This window comes from Haliotis asinina, chromosome 14 (assembly GCF_037392515.1).
Source record: "Haliotis asinina isolate JCU_RB_2024 chromosome 14, JCU_Hal_asi_v2, whole genome shotgun sequence".
In the NCBI taxonomy this organism is placed as follows: Eukaryota; Metazoa; Mollusca; class Gastropoda; order Lepetellida; family Haliotidae; genus Haliotis; species Haliotis asinina.
Genome location: NC_090293.1, coordinates 21,809,730 through 21,837,353, shown reverse-complemented (window position 1 = coordinate 21,837,353; position 27,624 = coordinate 21,809,730). Strand labels below are relative to the sequence as shown.

The 27,624-nt window shown below is 38.5% G+C and overlaps 1 protein-coding gene across 2 annotated transcripts in view; it reads right to left on the bottom strand.

Annotated features, from left to right (window-relative positions):
- Positions 1-27,624, bottom strand: part of LOC137261620 (sulfotransferase 1B1-like) — a 44,549-nt gene that overhangs the window by 1,543 nt on the left and 15,382 nt on the right. The window contains exons 2-6 of one of the 2 annotated variants that reach the window (XM_067799400.1): positions 6,839-6,918; positions 6,198-6,396; positions 3,849-4,169; positions 1,991-2,094; positions 101-263 (exon numbers count right to left, since the gene is read on the bottom strand). In XM_067799400.1, coding sequence (XP_067655501.1) covers positions 101-263; positions 1,991-2,094; positions 3,849-4,169; positions 6,198-6,396; positions 6,839-6,874 — 823 coding nt within the window. In that variant the 5' untranslated portion in view covers positions 6,875-6,918. Of the gene's footprint in view, positions 1-100; positions 264-1,990; positions 2,095-3,848; positions 4,170-6,197; positions 6,397-6,838; positions 7,353-27,624 lie in introns of those variants that run through there. The other variant, XM_067799399.1, reaches the window with a different exon arrangement.

The following is a 27,624-nucleotide window of genomic DNA, read 5'->3' as shown; positions in this document are numbered from 1 at the left end:
TTGTCAATCATTAAATTTTGCAAATGATCTTTTTCGTGATTTGTTGTGATGTTCGTTTAACGGTTGCTTTACTTTAAAAGACCAGTTTTCATGAAGTTACCTTTCCTGTACAGGAAGTGTTCCCCGCCCACTGTTATTGAAAAGGGTTCCTTATCTTTTTTCATTCTGGAGAAGCTGCACTTTTCTGCAATGGCTCGGCACAGATCGTCATTTCTCTGAAGTCCTAGAAAGTCTGAGAGTGCTTGTACAGAACGTACAGGATCCTAAATAAAGAAAGTAAATATCACACCAAGGTGCATTCTCTTCCCACAGAGGTTACTTCTGTCATATCTTCCTACGTAACCTCTGTTCTAACACGGCCATATTTCCCGGTCCTCGAGAAATCCCCTTGCGGCAAAAAAATCGCAACAGGAGTTGTCTCCCATGTTACTATCCCATCAGAACACGCGTTAAATAGACCTAGCTCCATTATGGTGCCCCCCATGCAGTTGGTTCATCAACGTGCGAAGGAAAGTGGCGGTATTTGATGTTTAACTGAAAATCAGAAACTGGCAATAGAGAGTGCAGGGATCAATCGCCAGAATGTGTTTGTAAACAAAAACTGGTAGTGGCAAGTTTTCTCGATGCATTCGGAAATTACGGAGATCGTGCGAATTATCACGTCTCTGATTGCACAACTCCACAACTTGAACACTCGCACCATGAAAGGGCCGTATTAGAACAGAGGTTACGTAGGAAGATATGACAGGAGTGACCTCTGTGGGAAGAGAATGACCAAGGTGCTAAAATGCACAAAAGTTGTGTTACCATGAATTTCATGAATTTTACAACATCTTTTTAATATGGGCACGATTTTGTTGTCATGTATGAATATGTACATGTCTGGAATGTTAATGTAATATTCTAAGGCAATAAAATTGTTCCAATAGAGAATACTAATTTACGTCCCATGTAATACCATATTTATGAAACGAGTGAATGGTTTGGTATGTAACGATCGAAATAAAGTATTTCATTTGTTACTCTCCCAACATTAGCAAAATAATACCGAGCAAAGTTTTTCTTTCCTAAGAATTCCACGAGTGTGGTGACGCTCAGCTTTCCGGGAGTCAGCAAGGTCTAATACTAATGAAAAGAGGATTAGCATTGTGACGTCATAGGTTGGACGTCATACATACGGCATCACGCGATGTTATTACACATTGTAAACCAAAAGTCACCGTGTTCTGTAATCTGATTGGTCGAAAAACATGATCAAATGGTATTAGATTCCCGGAAACTGCAAGACTATTCACTGCGTATTGACACGTAAACAATTGTTTTGTTGTGTCATCAACAGTGGTGACGTCATTCAAATCATATTGTGACGTAAAGTTAGAATGACGTCACAAATGAGCAACTCCAGATGCTACCATGGGAACCAGCTGAAACGGCCAGCTGATGACACTTCACTGCTGTACTCATACTCGATGTAAACGAGTGCAGACAGTAAAACCCCCTTGGTTTACTTTTTTGTTTACAATGTCGATAAACATCATGTGTTGGCCAATTTCCGGGTGTTATTGAGTATTTGAAGCACGGGAATATTTCATTTGAAACCTCCGGCTGACGCCGTCGGTTCCAAACGCATTCCCGTGCTTCAGTAACACACGGAAATTGGCCAACACATGATGTATATCTCCTAAATGAAAAATGTTCATCTCTGAACACAGCAGTGCCGTTAGATTTGCATTGCAGCGATGTCATAGCATTGTGACGCCATGAAGTTCATGACGTCATAGCATTGTCAGAGCAAAATCTGTCCAAACAATATCTCTCAGGAGATATCATTTGATCTCACAAAAGCGATATCTCCCGCAGGACACAGTTTCGGATGGTAAGCGTTTATTGTGGATCACATTGCACGTAGCATTCTTAATGTTCATCCAACCGTTACATTTCGGTAATGAAAGCCATGGCATCATACAACCTGTGGAATTAGTCTGTCTACCTTGATGGTTTCCTCATAACTTTGAAAGTACACCGGGATTTCAGGATGGTCAGTGAAGTATTTCTCGGCGTCTCGCCAGTGTTCAAATATGCCATTATTGTCGACTGAAACACAAGCAAATCACCATGATTTCCCCCTGTTGTTGCCTGGTTTTGGGTGTTGAAAAGTCGTTGTTTGTGTTTCAGTGTGACATATTTAATAATGTACAAACGTGTGGCATAAGCTAGTCTTTAAACATAAATCTTTAAATTGTATAGCTATAGACTTATTGTCGTCTTATGGCTGCATTGATGCTGATACGATGTTTGAATTTAAACAAGTAGATCACTTTCTCGTTAGCAATAGCAGGAACAACAAAATTACAAACACGGAGAACTTAACTAAAACACCGTGCAATCAACCAGGAAGAACTATCTCTAATCTTCTCGTCACTAAATCTGAGTTTAATATATTAGCATCGCAATTCTTAAATTTCTACCATGTGGGGAATCGAACCCGGCTCTTCGGCGTGACGAGCGAACTAGGCTACCCCACTGACTTTCTATCATTATGGTAGGCTTCGATAAGTACAGTTTCCGGCCATTTTCACAATATCGAGGTAGAAACCAGAAATGAGCTTAGCAGGTTTCAACGTTACTAGCAAATAGTCTAACCTCCACAGACCTCAGTGCGCATTATCTATTTCCATGTCAATTGTCTAAAACGACATTATGGAAGTTTTCACATACAGTGGTCTGTTAATAATATATTAAAGATATCATGATCATCGATCAACACAATTTAGCCTCATCACTCAAATCCATCAGTCGCCTCTTGCTAAAGGTTTTTTTTGGTTTCGTATTTATTTGTTTTCTTCTTTACTATTTACCTGATTGTCAGAGTCTTACTGATAAACAAATATGAAGAGGTGAGAAATGACTGCACTTTAATTTAATTTTATTTATTTAATTCATATTTTTTCCATATTTCTGAAGCCAAACGTTATGTATATTATCCAAAATAAGAGGAATATTGTTGTAAATGCATCTCCATGTCTCGTAGCTTAAGTAACTTTTTGAAATCTTCACTAATTATGTGGTACCAATGCAAGCTATGAGATGATCATGGATGCTGTTTCACATAAACCAACTTACATTACTCTATACTAACGAGCAGCCATTAAACTATCTTTGGTTTAAAGGGTGAAGGATGTTTCCAACCCACGTTGGAGGTAATGCTAAAAGATTCCAAAAGACATGTAACAACACAACCGTCCTAGCATTCATAAGTGCTATATCAAACAATAAAGTGCAGTCGAACTATGAAGTAATTCTAATCCTTGTCACAACAGGGTGAAATCTAATTACCGCAAGAATTGACACATGCACTGGAATAGCAAGTATTATCAACATGCTATTTCTGGGCATTTGTACCATACACGTGAGTTGTTGAAATGAAATTATGTCCTCATATAACTGTAACATATAAGAAAGAACATGTTTTCACTGTGTTAAGTATTCATACAAAAGCATCTTGTTTTCCTGGATTTTTAACGGAAACTGAAGGGTAAAGAAACCTGTTCCATTCAACAAAAACTTTGAAGATAATTCTGAAATAATCCCTTGTACCTTCTGGAGAGCGACGGTGTGTCTGTAGAAATTATGCATGATTCCGAATAGTAGGAGTTATTGGTATACTGTTCTGGGGCATTTCTATCTTGCACTTAAATTGTGGATATGAAATTACATCCCCTTTATCGTTAACATTTTTTTTCATTTCCAAGAAGTCCGTCGCACTGTGCGAATAGTTCATGGAACATTATCTCGTTTACTGAGTCTTTTAACACGCACACATCTGAAGGGTTAAGGAAGAGGCAAACCTGTTCCTTCCATGAAGAGGTGAAGGAAATCCTCAAAGCGTCCATTATATGTACCAGATGGAAACGTTCGGTTATGATAGAGTTTGTACAAAGAGACGGCAACGTCCTTTGGGTCACGTATAGTGTAGATGACTTTGCACTTCAGAGCTGTTACATCATTTGGACAGTCGGACATCTTCATGTGAGTATTGACGATGCGTGGTGACGGCAGCTTTGCAAGTTCATCATGAGGAGTTAACTCCATGAGATCCTTGGCTTTCGGGATGGTTTCAGCTTTTCCGTTCAGAAGCATGCGTACCATTTCAAATGTCCAGTTTGTCCCTTTAGCAAAGAAGAATAAAGACTAACATGTTAAACACCAGCTGAAATATACTGTGGAGGACTGAAACATTGCAGTGTTTATTGGCCGCACACTGACTAAAACAATTTAAACGTCAAACACTGTGCAATAGGTACAAATGATTTTACTTGGTAGTTCAATGAGAGGCATGTTTACCTACAGCTTTTCATTGAAGTGTCATTTAAGGGTTTGCAGTCAATGTCCCCGTCAAGTTGTAAGTCAGGTCTGTAAACCTTGCTGTGTATGTCAGGTAGGACACAGACTGAAACAGTTTATCTTCAAACACTGTGCACATGATTAAAAGATATGACTTGGTAATTCAATAAAAGGCACAATACACTTAGAACTTTTCTTTCAAAGTTTTGCAATCAAAGTCCTGGTAAAGTCATTCCAGAAATGTTAAGGTAAATATGAAGTGGAATATAATATATTGTTTGAGATGCGTACGTTAGTAATAGGAATGAATATCTACTTTTTATGTAGTTAATATGTGAAATATCTCTGACACTAACTACAGTCTCGTAGAAACGTAGAGATAGAGATATCGGCTAGCATAGGATCATTTTTAGGGATATTAAACTGTGAAAATAAACGGCATGTGATAACAATTTACAAATAATACCCAGTCCTGTCGATCTCCGCGTGTTCATGACATCTTTACACGTTGAGACATTTATCACGATGACTGATCCAGGCTTTTCTATGAGTAGCTTACTCTTTGTACATATTTCCACAATTACTTTATGAACGAAAGACACGCAATGGATGAGACAGAGCCAATGGAAGAGACAGATTCAACACACACGTGAAAGCATAAACAAATCTGTGAGATGATCACTTGTGCGGGTAGGCAGCACAGGTATTTCATACCAGTTCAGTCGACGTGGCGTCATCATACCTGGCTGAGCGACCTACTTTTTGTCTATTTTTCTACAGCATGTATTCCTACTTTTTCTACGCTTTTGTTTAAGTTTACGAGTGTGCATGTTTTTCTGGATATCCTATTACACATGTCAATGCACGCCCGGTTAGGCCGAAGTGTGTCATTTCCACATAATACTTCGTAGCACTGTGTTGACTGCTATACGGAATTTTAAGCGTCACGTGTTTAATTATTTCTTATTTTTCAATGAATTACTAACGATAGAGACATAAAACCCCGTATACCCCAAATCATTATGATGAAAATTATCTTACCGAATGTGTCAACCTTTCATTACGTAAATATAACACTAAAATAAACTGGGGTTGTGGCTTTTATCTACAATGCGTCTGTTAAGTTTCTTGTAGTGAATATATCAAGTAAATTTAACATTAAAATAAACTGGGGTCGTGGCTTTTATCTACAGTGCGTCTGTTACGTTTCTTGGAGTGTAATCGTGTTGTTTACAAATCTCGCTTTCACGTGTTGTTTACAAATAATGTGTTACTCCCACCCTCACTGGTAATCCTATTCTTCGTGTCATTTTCTTGCTTCTAGTTGTCTCATGCTTCATTGATAATCATCTGTTTTATCTTCCACTGTCTTTGTTAGCCCACATGTACTTGTAGCCAATATGTAACCTGCTGTCTGCATACCGTACCCCATGGTTAAAAATGGTAATTGTAATCTATGCCGAAACATTCATAAATATTACACATTTATTTGTTTATATGGCAGAACGTGAGGGACATTTGATACATAAGTGACAAACATGAAGTCGGCTGAAGTTCACTATTTCCCCATGGAAGACATGATCCACGCTTTCAACCTTTCAAGAATGGTGAGGGCCTTTGCAAAATCGTACAGAAGAAGTGGATATGACGAGATTTATTGTCAACCTGGCGCGTTTGTGATTAGGGATAGCAAAAAGCTAGTTTAGCAAGAAGGGCTATCGCATTCTGGTTTACAGGGTTTCATTCATATAAAGTTCATAGCTTTTTCTCTACTAACTCCACAGGAATTCAGTGTTTAGATAATGGGGTCCAATTAAGTTGATCGCGAGTTGGAGCTGACGTTTAGAATTTACCTGTTCGAGGATATCCGGGGAAGTATATGTCATCTGGCCTCATGTTGAAACCTTTGACGTGTTGGAGTATTTCGACTTTAAACACTGGTGCGTAACGTACCCCTTGGAATATGTGATAGACTATGGTGTGGCCACCTCGATCTGTTACTTCAACCAGGTGCTGCCCGCTGAAATCCACGTCCAACGCCTTCCCAGATACCTAGGAAACAGGTGCTCGTTTGTATCTTTCATGTAAATGTAAAATATAACAAGGAATGTTTAATAGTGTCCTTATATAGTACGTAAAACAGAACCTGTCAAAATACAAACATGTGCTTACACTTTCAATAAGCGGTCATTACAGATGTCATCAATGTTTACTTTGTTCAATGTTGGCCTCATTTCCAAATATTTTCAGTTCATATCAGTCGGGACATATATGATAAGACGATTCCAGAACTTTATTCCAACTGGTACATCAAACCGCAACAATAATTACTGCTTAGAAGAGACCTTTTTCATTTTGTTGCCATGAATGAGCATCAGTGAGAGGAAATGGAAGGCGATGTATTATATCAACGTATCTGTGATATCGAGCAGCTGAACGTTACTTTTTCAGTAACACTGTAATGAGAAACACGCTTTGTCAACAGTTTACTTACAGTGAATGTCACCTCTTCACTTTTAGCCTCATCCATGTTCACACTGTGATACAGGGTTTATCCGCACAGTTCTGTCTCGGCTACAAGATAGCGACAGTATGTGGAAGTGTGTCGTCGTGACGTGGCTAAAAAGCGTTACCGTGCGTCTTGTGAAGGGTAACCAGGTCGGGTGAATGGGTTGTACGTAATGAGGTGCATTAAGGTCGTGAACGTCATGGTCTACCTGTTGTATGCAGTGTCGGCGTAATGACTAGCTAAGATACATAGCGTTCACTACATGAACGCTATGCCGCACCTCCATAGGCCGCAATGGTGGAAATCTTTTGTCGCACTTTCGCGCACTCGTTACGACTATTGCGCACGAAAAACTTATATCAATGGCTTCTTTGTACTTATACCTACATGTGCGCCCTAGTTTCGTTATCAAAATATTAAAAAATAAATATTTGCAAGCCATCAAACATCTCAGTCGATCGATCGCATATGAGCGCCGCCATTTTGAATCACGTGACGCGAAGGGATTCCCTCCCTAAAATAGTAACACACCTGTTCCAGACCTCGGTGCTTGTTCATAACAAATTTTCATACATTTTTAGATAATCAAAAGGATTGTGTGGGGACTTTCTTTCCCAATCAAGACTGACTGACCACCCAGCCCTTTCAACAACTGTTTTGAAAGGAAGTGCTCTGTAGTTTTCAATGCTTTCTACAATATTCATTATACTGGATCATTGCTGCCACCTTGACGGTGCATTGGTGTTTCTGTACTACTCCTAAACGTTTGACGACAAAACAGTTTACTAATGAGACATATTGAATGTAGGAACTAAATAATTAACGAGCTATCGAAATAATTATCTCTAAATTCCAGTTATGCTTAAAAAAATTAAAAAACAAAAAACAAAAACGTTAACACTCCTCAATTCACATTTCTACTGCCTTGAATATCACTTGTAATATTTCCATGTTGTGTTAGGTTTCAAGCACCCAGCTTCAATCCTTGCTGTAATCTCTTCTTTTCCATATTAGCAAACAAGTAGCAAAACAGTGTTTGTTATATTTCAGTTATAAACAAATACCAAAATATGGGGAGACATCTAAGAAGCAATTTTTAAATGGGGAAGGATCATTCAAATTCCGGCACAAAGGCAAATCGCATATTTAAACTCTTGTTCATACATCATTGATGAGAAAGGTTTTAGTTTTTAAGTCACTTATATACTTCAATGAAGTCTCAGTTGAAGAAACTCCATTTGCAATATGACAGTACCTCTTCCTCTTTGACAGCAAAAATAGCAGGATTTCCAAATTATCAGTAAAGTATTAGTTCAGAAAAGTATGCTTTTCAAGGTGCAAATTTTATTGACTTATATTGAGAACTTTAACAATGATGAGTATATGAAATTGTACATGTACATAGCTCTGAAACAAGTTGTTACTTTTCGGCATAAATTGGAGTAAATATGGATCAGAGTCTAAAGTGGTGCCTTTTGCTATTTGCAGATTTTTTTCATTTTTATTTTTCTTGGTTGTTATGGAATTGATTGGACTAGGTGAAAAAGAGCAGGGTCAGTCAGTGTAAATTGGAAACGAAAGTCTCCACACAATCCTTTTTATTTTTTAAGAATGTATGAAAATTTGTTGTAAACAAACAGCGAGGTGTAGGACACGTGTGTTACTATTTTAGGGAGGGAATCCCTTCGCGTCACGTGATTCAAAATGGCGGCGCTCATATGCGATCGATCGACTGAGATGTTTGATGGCTTGCAAATATTTATTTTTTAATATTTTGATAACGAAACTAGGGCGCACATGTAGGTATAAGTACAAAGAAGCCATTGATATAAGTTTTTCGTGCGCAATAGTCGTAATAAGGGCGCGAAAGTGCGACAAAGGATTTCCACCATTGCGGCCTATGGAGGTGCGGCATAGCGTTCATGTAGTGAACGCTATGTATCTTAGCTACGTAATGACAAAGTAGGCCTATGATCTGGAAGTATGCTACCCAGTACAGTTGTGTATTCAGCCACACACCATGATCATATGGGCCATAATTTACCTGGTATCTTCCAGTTTTATATGTAAAAGAGCAACTGAAAATATTATCCAGAAGCATAAACATTGTGAAATCAGTTACACATGTGGAATTAGATTGTTGAATATTTCGACAGTCCAGCTGTGGTGGGTAGCCATGTGGCACTGACGCCGACGCCCCTGCTTCGAGTCCCCACATGGGTAGATTGGGTACAACGTGTGAAACCCATTTTCGGTGTTCCTTGGAACTGTTTCAAAATGAAACTAGCCGTTGGCTTATTTACAGTCATGAAACCTTGGCTGTAATTAGGCATTGTACTCTCACTGTGATATTAATTGAAAAGAGTACCTACTAACGAGCGCAACAGGCATCTCATATCATAATGCAACTTGTGTTGTTACGGTTTCACTGAAATTACTGAGATAAATGTCCTGTGAGCCAATATAGAACACAGGCAAGTACAAACAAGATTACAATGAATGGCAGTACAATATTTCCAATGCAATAAAATTGAGCCAAAAAATTTATAGCAATTTCAGTAGCGACACTGGCATGGCAATCCACATTTATCGTCCACGCGAACTTTAATATCGCTTGAAAATTGCGATTATTATACATTCATATTATGTCTCTTGACAGTTGAAATATTGTAATAACATTACAACTGTAATACAATTATTCAGAACACTTGATCTATTGTGTATTCCAAAACATAAAACATAGAACAAGGTGAGCCTCAATTTATCACAGACTATCACAAATAATGATATATTAAAACAATTTTTAATTTGTACTTTCACAGTCCTGTATATTATTGTCACTTTCTACTACATTGTCCACTTGACATCAAATGTCATAAACAAAGCTCTGACAAGGTGTCTACATCCTGTCATACACACATCACAGTGACACTAATTTCATTACCAACTTCACCAACATCTATAAAAATGCTTATCCAACTTTTATCAACATGATAAATAGTAACAGTGACAGGGCTATACAATATTATAATAAACCTGCTCTACAAAACTGATGAACACGTTAACAGACCTTCATTACCCAACCACCCTGGTGAGACAATGAACTGGACAACATTAAACAACAGAAATACACAGTTCTAAGGGCACCTGTTTAGAAATTTAAGAGAAAACCTTATTAAAGGAAAACAAGGAGTACTTTGGGAAACGGAAAGATAGACTTGTAGAGACAAGAAAGGACCCTAAGCTATTTTGGAAAATGCATAAGGAAAACCGGATTTGAAGGGTTTATCGAACCAAATGGCAGATGAGCAGTGGGTAACATACTTTGCAGTGCTGCTCAGTACAGATACGCAAACAGACTACACCTCCCACTGCAGTACTTCTAACATGGACCCCTCGTGTACACAGAACAGACCAATAACTGAACATGAAATATTAGTGATATTATATTATATTATATTATAGTGAGTGAGTTAATATTTAACGTCACATCGGCAATATCTCAGCCATATCGTGACGAGAACATTCAACAATGAAAAAGAGCATATATACATCATAAAAACCTGTCGACGAAGGACAGTAAAACAACTAGAATATCACAATTTCAATTAAACCTAGCATGGAAAGTTAAAACTAATAGCACTATTTAGACAATACAATATAAAAACAGTCTATAGATCGCTAACAACAGAAGGTAGATCACCACACTAGGAACCATGGGGACTTACAATACCTTTGCTACCTACATGGACCCTAGTTGGATTTACACCATCCCTTCAGCTGCTGGCGATTGTACGAAAAGTTAGTCGAAATTAAAATGACATGAATACTACGATTAAAATCCTGGTAGACGTAAATTTACTGTGAATGTTCGTGGACTTGCGTACCCTCTCAGGAGGACAATAATTTTACAATACTTCAACCCCCTTTGAGGGTACAGCCACTAACAATTCAAGTTACTAATTCAAACTACCAATCATTAAAATACATCTATTTACACAACATAACATTCAAAATTCCATAAAAAAATCAATTTCTTCTAAAAAACCAATAATTAAATATGAATTAACGCTGGTAAAAAGATCCTTCATTGTTTTAACTGTAAAATATTTATCCCTTGTGATGGAGAATTCAACACAGTCAAGCAGAATATGCTTGACCGTGACTCTCTCATCACAGGGGATACAAAACGGAGGATCCTCACCTTTTATCAGGTGCACATGAGTATATCTAGTATGGCCAATACGACATCGTCTTAAAATAACCTCTTCAAATCTGGACTGACAACCCAAGTAGGTGTAACCAATATACGGTTTTATTTCATGTAATTTATTTATACCTACTTGGGTGTCCCACTTCTTCTGCATCAGATCACGGATGTAAGTTCTAATGCTCGCTATATAATCAGAGTATGGAATAAGAAGTGGTGTCACAGATTTGTTGAGTGCTGCCTTGGCAGCAAGCTCGGCCATTGCGTTACCGGAAATGCCAACGTGGCTGGGTAACCAACAAAAGACGATGTCGTATTGGCCAGTGGCAAGATTATTATACAATTCAAGAATGTCAATTAAAAGTGGATGTTTACAAGAGATATTTTTAATAGCCTGAAGACAAGAAAGAGAGTCGGAATATATTACATACTGTTTACGTTTCGGGTGTCTTTGAATATATTTAAGAGCTGTTAGTATGGCGTTAGCTTCTGCTGTAAAAATAGAACTCTTATCTGGTAATCTAGACGATATTGTTCAGGTTCCAATGACAGTGGCACAAGCTACTGCGCCACCATCCTTGGACCCATCTGTAAATAAGGATTTATAATTGCTATATTTATGTTGTAATTGATTATATTCTTGCTTATATTGTAATTCATTAGTTCCTGAATTTTTCAATGTGGTCAATGTCAGGTCTACTTGGGGCTTGACCAACTGCCAAGGAGGAGAAGAAATAAGACGGGAGGGAGCTATGTTTTTCAGGTGAATGCCGGCACCAGAAAGAAAGGGTTTTTATTCTTAAACCAAGAGGCGGAACAAGAGAAGATTTCTTATTGTATAAAACCTCATACAGGAGATTGAAAACACAGTTATATGCAGGGTTTGACTCATTTGAATATAGTTTTGTTACATACTGTAAAGCTAATTGTATACGTCGCTGCTCAAGAGATGGTTCATCAGCCTCGACATACAGGCTGTCAACAGGTGAAGTTCCAAAGGAGCCAAGACAAAGTCTTAGACCTTGATGATGTACTGAATCTAATAGTTTTAAGTTGCTTTTGCAGGCTCCACCATAGACAATGGAGCCATAATCAAGTTTAGAACGAACGAGAGATCGCCATAGATGGAGAAGGGTAGCTTGATCCCCTCCCCATTTACAATTTGAAACCACTTTCAACAAGTCAAGTGCTTTCAGGCATTTGGTTTTAAGTGATTTAATATGCGGTAAAAACGTTAAGTGTGAGTCAAAAATGAGACCCAAGAACTTAGCTTCCTTCACAACTTTAATTGGTGTGCCATCTAGAGATAGTTCAGGGTCTCTATGTGGTTTATATTTACGACAAAAATGTACACAGTTAGTTTTCGATTTAGAAACTTTAAAGCCGTTTTCAAGACACCATTTATTAATCTTGTTTAAACACAATCGTTCAATGGTATTTATATTTTTACCACGACAAGAAATATTAAAATCATCCACAAATAACGATCCATCAATCGTTTAAAACTTTTGATAAACTGTTTATCTTTATACTAAAAAGTGTGACTGACAAAATACTGCCTTGTGGAACACCCTGATCCTGATTGTAATGATCAGTCAGGGTAGAACCCACGCGGACTTGAAATTGTCTCTTATTTAAAAAGTTGGCTATGAATTCAGGCAAACGACCTCGCAAACCGAAATCATGTAAATCTCTCAAAATGCCAAATTTCCAGGTTGTGTCTTATGCCTTCTCAAGATAAAAAAAGATAGACACAGCGTGTTGTTTTTTAATCAACGCGTTTTTCACAAATGATTCTAAACGCAGTAAGTGATCGACAGTACTTCTGTTTTTACGGAAACCACATTGTATATCTGTGATAAGGTTATTTGTTTCCAAGTACCAAACTAGTCGATTATTTATCATGCGTTCCATGGTCTTGCAAACACAGCTAGTTAATGAAATTGGACGATAATTGGATGGATCCGTATGATCACGTCCAGGTTTAGGTATTGGTACTACTATAGCATCACGCCATGAAGAAGGAAATTTCCCGGAAGTCCAAATATCATCAAAAATTGACAAGAGCGTCTATAAACAGGATTCTGGTAAGTGCATCAGGAGCTGATAATGGATGTTATCAGCTCCAGTAGCAGTGTCATGAGCCTGATCAAGAGCAGTATGGAGTTCATGAATAGTAAACGTTTCATTATAATCTTCCCCATTATCAGAATTGAAATTAATAGTTTTCTTTTCTTGTTGTTTTTGATATTGCTGAAATTTAGGTGTATAATTCGAAGAGAAAGAGTGTTTAGCGAGGGTGTCGCCCAGTTTATTCGCATTCTCTGATATATCAGTAAGCAATTGATCTCCATGTTTAAGATGATGGACAGTAGATTTAGTACCTTTACCTTTGATTTTCTGGACCATGTTCCATACCTTGGACATGGGTGTCCGAGAATTTATTTTGGATACATAATTTCGCCAAGATTGGCGTTTTTTCTGTTTAAAAGTACGCCGCGCTTTAGCATTTAAAATTTTAAATTTATTTAAATTATGCACCATGGGATGGCGACAGAAATAATGTTCTGCCTTTTTCCTTGCCTTCCTAGCTTGTTTGCAGTCATAGTTTGAACCATGGTTTTCTTATGTGTGGAACTGCAGAGGACTTTGGTATACACTCATCAGCTATACAGTTCAATTCATCAGAAAAGTATTTAATAGCATCAGGAACGTCAATAAAAAGTTCAGGTTTAAGTTTCTCCGCACACAGTGTTTCATATAAAGCCCAGTTAGCCTTTTTAAAATTCCGCCTTGATGATGGAGGAACATCAGATGGAGTTACACATTTTAGTATAGTAGGAAAATGGTCACTTCCACAGAGGTCATCGTGGACTGACCATTCGAATTCATTTAGCAGCTCTGAATTTGTGAGTGACAAGTCAAGAGCAGAATAGGTCCCTGACCCAGGGTGTCAATATGTGTTGGAACCATCATTATAAATACATAAATCATTGTCAGAACAAAAGTCCTCCAACAATTTACCTTTAGTGTTTGTAGTTACACTACCCAAGAGTGGGTTGTGCCCATTTAAATCTCCCATTATAATACAGGGCTTCGGGAGTTGGTCATATAGAGCTTGAAGATCAGTTTTAGTGAACGTCGAAGACGGCGAAATATAAAGAGAGCATAGAGTAAACGCTACATGTAAAGTAATTCTCACAGCAACAGCCTGCATATTAGTGTTAAGTGAAACAGGGCTTTGAATAACGTTTTGTCTGACTAAAACGGATGACCCGCCAGTAGCTCTATCACCCGGAGGTGAAAAAGAATGATATGCATTAAAATGACGAAGGTCAAATGTATCTGTTTGTTTTAAATATGGCTCTTGGAGACATATCGCTGAAGGTGTAAAATCTTGGACTAATAGCTGTAATTCATGTAAATTAGTACTCAATCCTCTGCAGTTCCACTGTAAAATATTATTGGAATAAACTATCTTTTGGGTAGATTTATTGGGGATCTACCCCGCACTCTTTTGGAGGGCGACAAGCTATGTGCCCTAGAATGGACGTTTTCAGAAACGTCCATGTCTTCAAGAGACCCATATTTTTTGAGCAATTGAATTTTATTTTGTGACCCTTTAGGAGCTCTGCCACTTTGTTGTTTTGAAACATCAGGCTTAGGCTTAGATTTACCTTTAGCAGTTTGTTGTCTATCAGTTGTAGATTGAGACTCAGTGCGTGACTGCTAAGATGATTTATGATCAGAAGAAGACTTTGATGTTCCAGGAAGTGATTCTTCAGTCTGTGATGACATAGCTGGGTATAGAAGTTGTGGAGAGTCACTGTTGACCCAAGTCAAGGTAGTTTGGCAGCTTGTAGATGACTTTGTTATTTTAGAGCTGCGCACAGATAATGCGTTTGCTACTGTAGCATAACTTTCTGTAAGGTCAGATCTCTTCACCAGTTTTTTTGCTTCAGAAAAAGAGATGTTTTGGGTATATTTTATTCTGTTTATTTCCATTTGCTCTCTCCAGATTGGACACTGTTTCGATGAAGATGAATGGTCACCTGAGCAGTTGGTGCATGTTTTAAAATCACTGTCACAATCTTCTGTTGTGTGTGTTTTCTCACCACAGCGAGCACACACAACGGACAATGTGCAAGTATTTACGCCATGCCCATACTTTTGGCACTTGAAGCATTCTCAATGGATTTGGAATGTACGTTTCCACTTTGAGTTGACAGTAACCAGCCTTTATTGATGTAGGAGCAGTCGGAGTAGAAAAAGAGAACAAATAGGTGTTTGTTTGTTGGATCTCATTGTTTTTCCGGGTAGTGAAACGTTTTACATATAGCACACATTGTTCCTTCATTTCTGAGGCAATATCAATCTCCAGCATATCAGCAAAACGGCAGTCTCGGTCTCTCACTATGCCTATGCTGGTGTTAAGTGTTCGGTGGGCAGAGACTGATACGGGAATGCCGACAAAAGATTTAGTTGACAGGAGATTAGTTGCTTGTTGTCTCTTACTGCATTCAATAAGAAGAGTCCCTGAACGCAAACGGCTAACATTTTTAACATCTCCTGCTATGCCTTGTATGCCTTTTGAAATGGCAAAAGGGTTTAGCTTCAAGGGTGTCTTGTCAACGGTCTCAAGTACTATGAAACGTGGCCAATGGTCAATAGATGTGGAGGGTCTTAGTTCATTAATATCAGGTTCTGTGTCAAGAGGACGTTTATTCTTGGTGACAAGGGTTTCGTAAGCCATGGCTAGTGCTTTAAGGTTCATCACCCGAGCTCCCCACCCACCACCACGGAGTATCACAAGGACAATGCTAATAGCAAGTGGGTCTCCAACTTGCAGCACCAAGGACACTCGGATGATATACTCCAGCAGAAGAGCTATAAATAACAAATGTACCAGATTGGCCCATGAGCCACCGCCTTCTTGGCATAAGACTCTAGGCAAAGTTCAAAACATCAGTTTGAAAAATCGTGAACATTTGACATAAACAAATGTACCAAGTCCAAAAGTAAAACATTTGCAAATTAAATTTGTGTAATGACATACAAGTCCATACACAGGGCTTGGCGTGACCAGCCGATTGATAGAATCGGGCCGACTCTACCACCCGTCTAGGTGAAGTAAGGGCCAAAGTGGTGTGTTGAGCAGCAGGAACAAGGTTCAGGCTCCTACTGCCCTCAACCACCAGACTACCTTCCTCTACCGACACGGGACGCAACCCACGGCAAACAGGTTGCCCAATTCGGTCACTCCTTGCGACCAGCAATGGGGTGCTATGGACCTAGTTGACCCGGGTTCACACGGGGGTTTGAACGGCTCTTGGCGTGACCCAGCACCCACCACGAGGAGGTGGCCGTTCACGGGTGCCTATTATATTATACATACAGGATATTTCCGTAACAGCTGGGGAAAGAGCACCAAATGTCCTTTATATGAGTTAGGAAATAAGCATGAGACAAACAATTACAGAGGCATCTCACTTATTGACACACTCTGTAAGATTTTCACCTGAGTTCTTCACACACGGCTACAAATTTGGTGTGATTATTAGCTTTAAGCGTGTATCAGAACTATACATAGCCTTTCATCTTGTTTTAAATGTTCTGTGGGTACAAGAATCATTCTAAGCCCACAGATGATTCTTATATTTATTGATGGTCTCTATAAGAAATTCGAATTGGAGGGAGGTCAAGGAGTCTCGAATCTATGTGCACTTATGTTTGCAGATGGTATATCAGCATTATCTGACATGTGTAATTTGCTTCAAAGGAAATTAAATGCCTTAGAAAATGTTTGTAAAAACACAGGGATGAAAGTTAACTTAAACGAACCAAGATTATTGTCTGTAGAACATTATGAGAAATGGCTCTATAATGGTTCCTTAGTTGAAATAGTTTCTTTAATAGGTATTTAGGTTTAGTTTTCACGCCCAAGCTTGTCTGGAGTAAAGCCCAGACATGTGTTGCATCTCAGGCCTCAAAAGCTATAACGTCTTTGAATGGTTTCCAGACGAAAACTGGCTACCGCAAAGAGCTATCTCCTCGTGGTGGGTGTTGGGAAGACTGCACTAGCACTTTCAATAAATGCGCAAATTGTTCAGGCAATCATTCATCTTTTTCCGCAGAATGTCCAATATGGCAAAAAGCAAATGGCAACAAAGCAAAATTCACTGAAAATGTTAGCTTTGCTGATGCTAATAGGATTGTGGAATCAAAACTACCTAATGCAACTTATGCATCAGTCGTCAGATTACCTTCTGAAACCATACCTAAACTATTCACTTATCAATTGTGTGTCAAACAAACCTGACTTGGCTTAAATCTGATAACTCGAAACTTTTCACGCCTGAACAATCTATTCAGACTTCTGAAACAAATTGTCACAATCTACAGAACAGACTAGATCTGAAATAAATTCAAAGTCTAAAAATACTGTCAAACCGAGATCAGATAATGGGGAAAAGACTGGACCACTAAGGGTTCAGAGAATCGCACAAAATTATTCAATAAATATGGTTCATTCGAGGACATGGATATGTCAGAAAACATCCACCCCAGCGCACATAGTTTGTCGCCCTCCCCCAAAGCGAGGGGTAGATCCCCAATCAACCCACCAAAAAGATAATGTCTTCCAAACATATAGTACAATGGACCTGTAGAGGATTGAAGATTAATTATGCTGATCTCTGAATTATAACGATCCCTGTGGAAGTGATCACTTTCCAACGATATTATCTGAATATTCTCCGACTGATTCTTCATCTTATACAAGATGGAATGTTTCTCAAACTCTGTGCACATCTAAACTAAGGCCAGAATGTTTCAGTGATATTGTTGATCCTTTTCAGGTATTTTCTGACGTTATAAATGGAATTGCTGATGAGTGCATACCAAGGTCCTCTGCAACTCCACATGTACGAAAGCCATGGTTTACGACGAACTGTAACAATGCTAGAAAAGCAAGGAAAAGGCAGACTTCAGCCATCATCCAACTGTCAATAACTTAAACATATTTAAAATACTGAAAGCAAAGGCGCGTCGTACCTCTAAACAAAGCAAGCAACAATCTTGGAGGAACTGTGTCTCCAAAATTAATTTATGCACGCCAGTGTCCTAAGTATGGAACACGGTTCAAAGAATTAAAGGGAAAGGTTCAAAATCTACCGTTCATCATCTCAAAGATGGTGATAATTTAATTACTGGCAAATGTGAAATTGCTAATAAAATTTGCGAAACTCTTGCCAAAAATTCTTCATCTGAGTTTCAGAAATATCAGAAACAACAGGAGAAGACAAAAATAGTTTTGAATCAGATAACGGTGAAGACTATAATGAAGTGTTTTCGTTACGTGAGCTATATACAGCTCTTGAGCAAGCTCATGACACCACAGCGGAAGATGCCAATATTATCAACTATACCCTGCTATGGTCCCTATACCCAAACTTGGCAAGGATGATACTAATCCTTCCAATTACAGCCCGATATCTTTAACCGGCTGTGTCTGTAAAACCATGGAGCAAAAGGTAAATAACAGATTAACTTGGAAATCTGGAAACAAATAACGTCATTACAAATATCCAATGTGGTTTTCGGAAGAATAGAAGCACCACTGATCATTCAGTACGTTTAGGATCCTTTGTCAAAAATGCTACAGTAGATAAACACCATGCTGTATCAATATTCGTTGATCTTGAGATCGATACCACCTGGAAGCATGGCATCTTAAAGGATTTACATGAAAAGTTTTGGGAGGTCGTTTACCTCATTTTATATCACAGTTTGTACCGACACACAGTTTCAAGTCCGAGTGGGTTCAACCCTGTCTGACCATTCTCATCAGGATCTAGGTGTTCCACAAGGGACTATTTTGTCTGTCACATTATTTAGCATTAATATCAACAGTTTATCCAAGGTTTAAAACGATTCCATTGACGGATCACTATTGTGTATGATTTTAATATTTCTTGTCGCGATGAAAATATGCATACTATTGAATGGCTTAAAAATTTCAAAGTCCAAAACTAATTACATACATTTTTGCCGTAAATACCACATACAGATCCTGAACTATATTTAAATGGTACACGTATCAAAGTTGTAAAGGAGACCAATTTTCTGGGTCATATTTTCGGCTCCCACTTGACGTTTTTGCCGCATTTAATGCCCTTAAAGCAAAATGCTTGTTGGTACTTGATTTGTTAAAGGATATCGCTAATTCAAAGTTGGGAGGGGATCAAGCTACCCTCCTTCACTTACACAGATCATTAGTATGATCTAAACATGATTATGCCTGCATCGTATGTGGTGGAGCCTGCATAAGCAACCTCAATATTCTTGATTATGTGCACCACCAGGGTCTAAGAGTGAGTGAGTTAATATTTAACGTCACATCGGCAGTATTGCAGTCATATCGTGACAGAGCATTCTTAAAGAAGGAATCTATGTATGTGATAAAACACCTGTCGACGATGGACGGTAAAACAATCAGAATATCACTATAAGAAATAAAACTAGCGTGAAAAGTTGAAACTAATATCACTGTTCAGACAATACAATATAAAAACAGGCTATATAGATCACCAACAACTGAAGGTAGATCGCCATACCAGGGGCCATGGAGACTTACAGTACTTCTGCTACATGCATGGTCCCTAGCTGGATTTACACCATCCCCTCAGCTGCTGGTGATTGTATGCAAGATTAGCCACAAATTATAATGACAGAAATACTACGGCTAAAATCTTCAAATTGTTTTAGGACTTACGTACCCTCTCAGGATAACAATAATTTTAAAGTGCTTTAACCCCCCTCGAGGATACAGCCACTAACATTCTAAGTTACTTATTCAAGCTTCCAAGCATAAAATATTTATCTATTTACAATTCATTTAGCAAATCTTATTCTTTTAAAATTGCAATAATTAAATGAGAGCTAACATTATTAAAAAGATCCTTCAAAGTTCGTGAATTAAAATATTTATCCCTTGTGATGGAATATTCAACACAGTCAAGCAGGACATGCTTGACTGTGATGTTTACAAGAAGTATTTTTAATAGCCTGAAGAAAGAGAGTCAGAATACATTATGTACTGTTTATGTTTAGGGTGTCTTTGTATGTATTTAAGAGCCGTTAGTATGGCGTTAGCTTCTGCTGTAAAAATAGAACTGTTATCTGGTAATCTAGAAGATATTGTTCTGGATCCAATGACAGTGGCACAAGCCACTGCGCCACCGTCTTGGACCCATTTGTAAATAAGGATTTATAACTGCTATATTTATGTTTGAATTGATTATAATCTTGTTTATACTGTAATTCATTCGTTTCTTTAAATCTACTTAATGATAAGTCAACCTGTGGCCCAACCATTTGCCAAGGGGGAGAAGAAAGAAGAGAAAGACGGGAGGGAGCTATGTTTTCCAGCTGAATGCCGGCTGAAGAAAGAAAGGGTTTAATTCTGTGCTCTAGAGGTGGAACAAGAGGAGACCTCTTGTCGTACAAATCCTCATAAAGTGGATTGAACACACAGTTATATGCAGGGTTAGATTCATTAGAGTGTAATTTAGTAATGTATTGTAAGGATAATTTCATGCGACGTTGTGTAAGAGATGGTTCATCGGTCTCAACGTAAAGACTGCCAATAGGTGAAGTTCTGAAGGACCCAAGACAAAGTCTTAGACCTTGGTGACAGAATCTTATAGTTTCAGGTTGCTTTTGCCGGCTCCACCATATACGATGGAGCCATAATCAAGTTTTGAGCGGACGAGTGATCTATATAAGTGAAGGAGGGTAGTCTGATGCCCTCCCCACTTTGAATTAGAAACAGCCTTTAATAAATCGAGTGGCTTCAAGCATTTGGCTTTAAGGGATTTAATATGGGGCAAAAAGGTCAAATGTGAATCAAAAATAAGTCCAAAGAGTGAGTTATAATTTAAAGTCACATCAGCAATATTTCAGCCATATCGTGATGAGAATAAACATGATTATATAGAACATGTAGAGATTATAAAACCTGTCATCAAAGTACGGTAAAATAACTAGAGTATCACAATTCGAGTCTAACCCTAGCATATGAAGTTAAAACTACAGCACAATTTGGACAATACATAATATAAAAGTAGGCTATAGATCACCAACAACTGAAGGTAGATCACCATACTAGGAACCAAGGGGACTTACGTTACTTTAGCAACCTGCATGGTCCCTAGCTGGATTTACACCATCCCCTCAGCTGCTGGCGATTGTAGGAAAATGTAGCCGAAATTTAAAATGACAAAAATACTACGTTTAAAATACTGGTAAGTTTAAATTTCACTTTGAAAGTTTGGGGACTTATGCACCCTTTCAGGGGGACAATAATTTTACGCTGCTTTAACCCCCTTTGAGGGTACGGCCACTAACAATCGCAGTTGACAATTCACACTACCATGTTTAGAATATCAACTTTCTATTTACAAAACATATTATTCAAAATTTATCTAATAATTCTATTTCCTTTAAAAATTAAATGATTAAATGATAATTAACATTAAAAAGATCCTTCATTGTTTTGACAGTAAAATATTTCCCCCTTGTGATGGCAAAATCAATACAGTCAAGCAAGATATACTATCTACGTGATTGCTTCATCACAAGGTATACAAAACGGAGGATCCTCACCTTTAAGTAAATATTCGTGTGTATACCGCGTATGGCCAATACGACATCGTCGCATAACGACCTCCACAAATCTGGACTGACAGCCTAAGTAGGTATAGCCAATATACGGTTTCATTTGATGCAATTTATTGATACCCACCTGGGTGTCCCACTTCTTTTGCATCAGATCACGGATGTAAGTTCTAATGGTTGCTTTGTAATCTGAGTATGGAATAAGGAGTGGTGTCACCGATTTATTGAGTGCTGCCTTAGCAGCAAAATCGGCCATTGTGTTCCCAGAAATGCCCACGTGGCTGGGTAACCAACAAAAGACGATGTCATATTGGCCAGTAGCAAGATCATTATATAACTCAATAATTTGTATTAAAAGTGGATGTCTACAAGATAGATATTTAATATCCTGAAGACAAGAAACAGAGTCAGAAAAGATTATATATTGTTTATGTGCAGGATGTCTTTGAATATATTTAAGAGTCGTTAGTATTGCATTTGCTTCTGCTGTAAAAATAGAGCTATAATCAGGTTTTCTAGAGGAGATTGTTCTGGATCCAATGACAGCGACACAAGCTACTGCGCCACCATCCTAGGACCCATCTGTAAATAAGAATTTGTATTTATTATATTTATGTTTTAATTGAATAAATTCTTGTTTATATTGTAATTTATTAGTTTCTCATTTGTTAAACTCTGTAAGTGTTAGGTCAACATGTGGCCTCACCAATTGCCAAGGAGGAGAAGAGTGAGTGAGTTTAGTTTTACGTCGCACTTAGCAATATTCCAGCTATATGGCGACGGTCTGTAAATAATCGAGTCTGGACCAGACAATCCAGTGATCAACAACATGAGCATTGATCTGCGCAATGGGGAACCGATGACATGTATCAACCAAGTCAGCTAGTCTGACCACCCGATCCCGTTAGTCGCCTCTTACGACAAGCATAGTCACCTTTTATGGCAAGCATGGGCTGCTGAAGGCCTATTCTACCCCTGGACCTTCACGGGTCAAGGAGGAGAAGAAAAAAGCCGTGAAGGAGAAATATTCTCCAGCTTAATCCCAGCTGCAGTAATGAATGGTTTGATTTTTATCCCAATAGGTGGAACAAGTGAAGTTCTTTTATTATACAAATCCTCATAAAGAGGATTAAAAACGCAGTTATGGGCAGGATTGGATTCATTAGAATATAACTTTGTGATATATTGTAAAGATAATTGGTGATAATAAGACCTTGGTGATGAATCGAATCTGATAGTTTTAGGTTGCTTTAGCAGGCCCCACCATACATTATGGAGCCATAATCAGGTTTTGATCGGATAAGAGATCTGTATAAATGAAGGAGTGTAGTTTGATCCCCTAACCACTTTGAATTGGACACAGCCTTTCATAGATCTAATGCCTTCAGGCATTTAGGCTTCAGATACTTAATATGTGGTAAAAAAGTTAACTGTTTGTAGAAAATCAATCCCAGAAACTTGGCTTCCTTTTCAACGTTAATAGGAGAGCCATCCAAGAACAGTTCGGGATCTTTATGAGGCTTATATTTCCGACAGAAATGTATACATTTGGTCTTTATCTGTGAAAATTTAAAGCCATTCTCAAGTGACCATTTATGAATTTTATTTAAACACATCTGCAATTGCCTTTCGATGGTATGTATATTTTTACCACAACATGAAACGTTAAAATCATCCACAAACAATGACCCATCTATTGAGTCATTTAATGCTTTCGAGAGACTATTGATATTTATACTAAACAAGGTAACAGACAAAATACTACCTTGTGGAACTCCCTGATCCTGATTATAATGTTCAGACAGGGTTGATCCAACGCGAACTTGAAATTGTCTGCCTGCTAAGAACTGGGATATAAAATTAGGCAAACGGCCTCTCAAACCAAATTCATGTAAGTCTCTCAAAATACCATGTTTCCATGTTGTATCATAGGCCTTTTCCATGTCGAAAAAGATTAAACCAGCATGCTGGTTATTTACAATGGCATTTTTAATGAATGATTCTAGGCGAACAAAATGATCAACAGTGCTTCTGTTTTTCCGAAAACCACACTGAATGTTAAAAATAAGATGATTGGATTCTAGAAACCATACTAATCCATTACTGACCATGCGTTCCATGGTTTTACAAACGCAGCTTGTTAAAGAAATTGGTCTATAGTTAGATGGATCTGTATTGTCTCGGCCAGGCTTAGGTATTGGTACAACAATGGCATGACGCCACGAAGGAGGAAAGTGTCCAGTAGTCCAAATATGATAAAAAATGTTCAAAAGTGTCTCAAGACAGAAGTTGGGTAAATGTTTCAGGAGCTGGTAGTGGATATTATCTGCTCCTGTTGCCGTATCATGAGCTTGCGCCAAGGCAGTATTCAGCTCATGCAGTGAAAAAACTTCATTATAGTCTTCACCATTTTTGGAATGAAAGTTGAGTTCCAACCTTTCTTGATGAGTTTTATATCTCTGAAACTTCAGAAGATAATTTGATGAAGAAGAATGACTAGTTAAAGTTTCACCCAATTTGTTGGCAATGTCAATTTTATCTGTTAACATATCATGTCCATCTTTAAGATGATGAACGCTAGAATTTCTACCTTTGCCCTTGATTCTCTGTATCTTGTTCCGTCATTGGTGTACGTGAATTACAAAAGTCTTCCAAGACTGACGTTTACTTTGTTTAAAAGTACGGCGAGCCTTGGCAATATTTATTTACACTATTTAAATTGTGAACTGTAGGATGTCGTCGAAAGTACTTCTCTTCTCTTCCTTTTTCCTGCTCTTCCTTGCCTGTTTACAATCATCAGAAAACCATGGTTTGCGGCAATGATGTTTAGCAGAGGACTTGGGAACAGTTTCATCAGCGATATCATTCAGTGTATCCGAGAACAACTGAATAAGATCAGGAACATTTACAAAAATTTCAGATTTCAATTTTTCTGTACAAAGTGTTTGAAATAAAGGCCAGTTGGCCTTATTAAAGTTCCACCTTGTTGCAGGTAGGTCATCAGTCGGATTTTAAGCGGAGAGAATTGTCGGAAAATGGTCACTACCACAAAGGTCATCATGGACCGAACATTGAAACTCGTGATAAATATTTGGATCTGAGAGTGATAAGTCAAGTTCAGAATACGTTCCAGTTCCAGGATGTAAATATGTGGCTGATCCATCATTAAATAGGCATAGATTATTGTTAGAAATGAAGTCTTCGAGGATTTTGCCTTTATTATCAATATTAGTACTTCCCCACAAAGGATTATGTCCGTTCAGATTACCCATAATTATAGAGGGTTTGGGAAGTTGGTCAAATAGATTCTGAAGATCGGACTGCTGAAGATCAGACTGCTGAAGATCTGAAGAAGGGGAAATATACAAAGAGCAAAGCATAAATGTTATCTGAAGTGTAAGACGGACGGCAACAGCCTGAAAATTGGTTTTAAGATTAACTGGACTATGAATAACACCCTGCCTCACGAGTATAGAAGCACCACCCGTGGCTTTTCCATCGGGAGGGGAGAATGCATGAAAAGAATTGTACCGACGCAATTCAATCATGTAGACTAAAAGCTGATGGTGTAAAATCTTGTGATAATAACTGTAATTCAGTAAAATTGTTCCTGAGGCCTCTGCAATTCCATTGTATTAATTCCATAAAAACTGCTTAGGGCGCTTCAACTGGAGATCGTGAGCGCGTGGCAGCGCTACCCCTACACCCTGTTTGAGACGGAGTTATTTCCATGTCAAGCGGTTCGAACAGATTTTGAACCGCCACAGAAGGTGTTAAATGAGAAGACTCTTCTAAATGCTTAAGGGCTCTGGTCTTTCTTCTCAACTTTTTCTTTTCTTTATTTGTGAGTTTCTCAACGCTCTGAGTATCTTGAGTTAAATTAAAATCAGATAATTGTCCTGGCTGACTGTTCTCAGTTTGTGAAGCTGATGATCGCTGACAATCTTGTGATGAGTGAGTGGCGTCATCTAAGGTTATTTGAGAATCCTTTATCCAAAATATTTCAGTCTGACAAAATGTTGAAACGAGGGTAGCTTTTTTGACAGAAGAGGGAACAGGAGAAGACACTGTGGCAGAATAGGTAGGAACTGTTGCTGGTTTTGACTGAGCCTGAATCAGTTTCTTTGCTTCGAAGTACGAGATATTATTATTGCACTTCAGTTTTAAGATTTTCTTCTCATACTCAAATTTTGGACACGTTTTCGATGATGCCATATGCTCACCATTGCAATTGGCACACTTTATCTCATTAGTACATTCAGTGCCTTCATGGTTTCCACTACAGCGTGAGCATACTGATTTACCTGTGCAAGATCTTGCACCATGTCCAAACTTTTGACACTTGTAACACCGGAGTGGATTTGGTACATATACTTCCACTCCAATATTACAATACCCAGCCTTTATGAATTTTGGAAGAGTTGTCAGACCAAACATGAAAAGATAGGTATTTGTTTTGACTAAAGTTGATTCATGTTTTCTGCTGAAACGTTTAACAGAAGTAACTCCCTGATCTTTCAGTTCTGCCACAATCTCATCTTCTGTCATATCGTACAAACAACGTGCCCTGTCTCTAACAATACCTCTACAGCTGTTGAGAGTTTTGTGAACAGAAACAACAACCTGGCTGTTTATAAACTGCTTTACTCCCAGCAGATTGACAGATTGTTGCCTACGTAAACATTCAATCAAAAGAGAACCATTTCGTAAACGTGTGACGTTTTTTACCTCTCCACAGATACATTGGATGCCCTTGGAGACGGCAAAAGGATTGGTATTTAAAGGATGGCCATCAGAACCAAAAACCTTGGCCAGGAATCATTTGTGAAAGTAGATATCTCTTCATCGGATGACGAAGACATGACAACGTTTGCTCGTTTTAGATGAACCAGAATGAGCGTTTTTAGCCATGGTGTATTAGTGTAATTCAACAACCCTGCCCCCCACCAGCCATGGAGTGTCAACAAGGACGGTACCGCAGTGGAAACCAGACTGCAACACCAGGGTTACAGGGATGTCATACTCCAGAAAATACAGACTTGAAAAGCCATGGAATCTTAAAGAATAAGTGTCAGACTGGTTCGGTCCATGACACTGTTCTTAAGAACACGGAATTCAGAGGTCTATATAACCAGATTGACCCATGAGCCACCGCATAGGACTCTAGGTAAGTAAATGTATCAATAATGTGTACACTAGATTTTAAAATGACCAATACCTGAAAATGTAAGTGCAAAATGTAAGCAATTTCTATGCACAGGGCATGACGTGACCAGCCGATTGATTGAACCAGCCGTTCAACCTCCCGTCTAGGAGAAGTCAGGGCCAAAGTGGTGTGTTGAGCAACAGGAACACGGTCACAGGCCCCTGTTACCCTCAACCACCAGGATCCCTTCCTCCACCGACACAGGGCCGCAACCCACGGCTAACGGGTTGGTGGACCAAATATCCCCCCGGGTCCACTACGGGGGTGTCGGCGAGCTCTTGGCGTTACCCAGCACCCACCACAAGGAGGTGGCAAGTCCCAAGAACTTAGCCTCCTTGACAACTTTGATAGGGGTGCCACTTAGAAATAGTTCTGGGTCTTTATGAGGTTTATATTTACGGCAGAAGTGGATACAATTGTTTTTTGATTTAGAAACTCTGAAGTCATTTTCAAGACATCATTTATCTATTTTGTTTAAACACAGCTGCAGTTGCCGTTCAATAGTATGCATATTTTTCCCACGACAAGAAGTATTAAAATCATCCACAAATAACGATCCATCAATTGAATCATTTAAAACTTTTGATAAACTTTATACCTAAAAGTGTGACTGACAAAATACTGCCTTGTGGAACACCCTGATCCTGATTGTAATGATCAGACAGGGTAGACCCCACG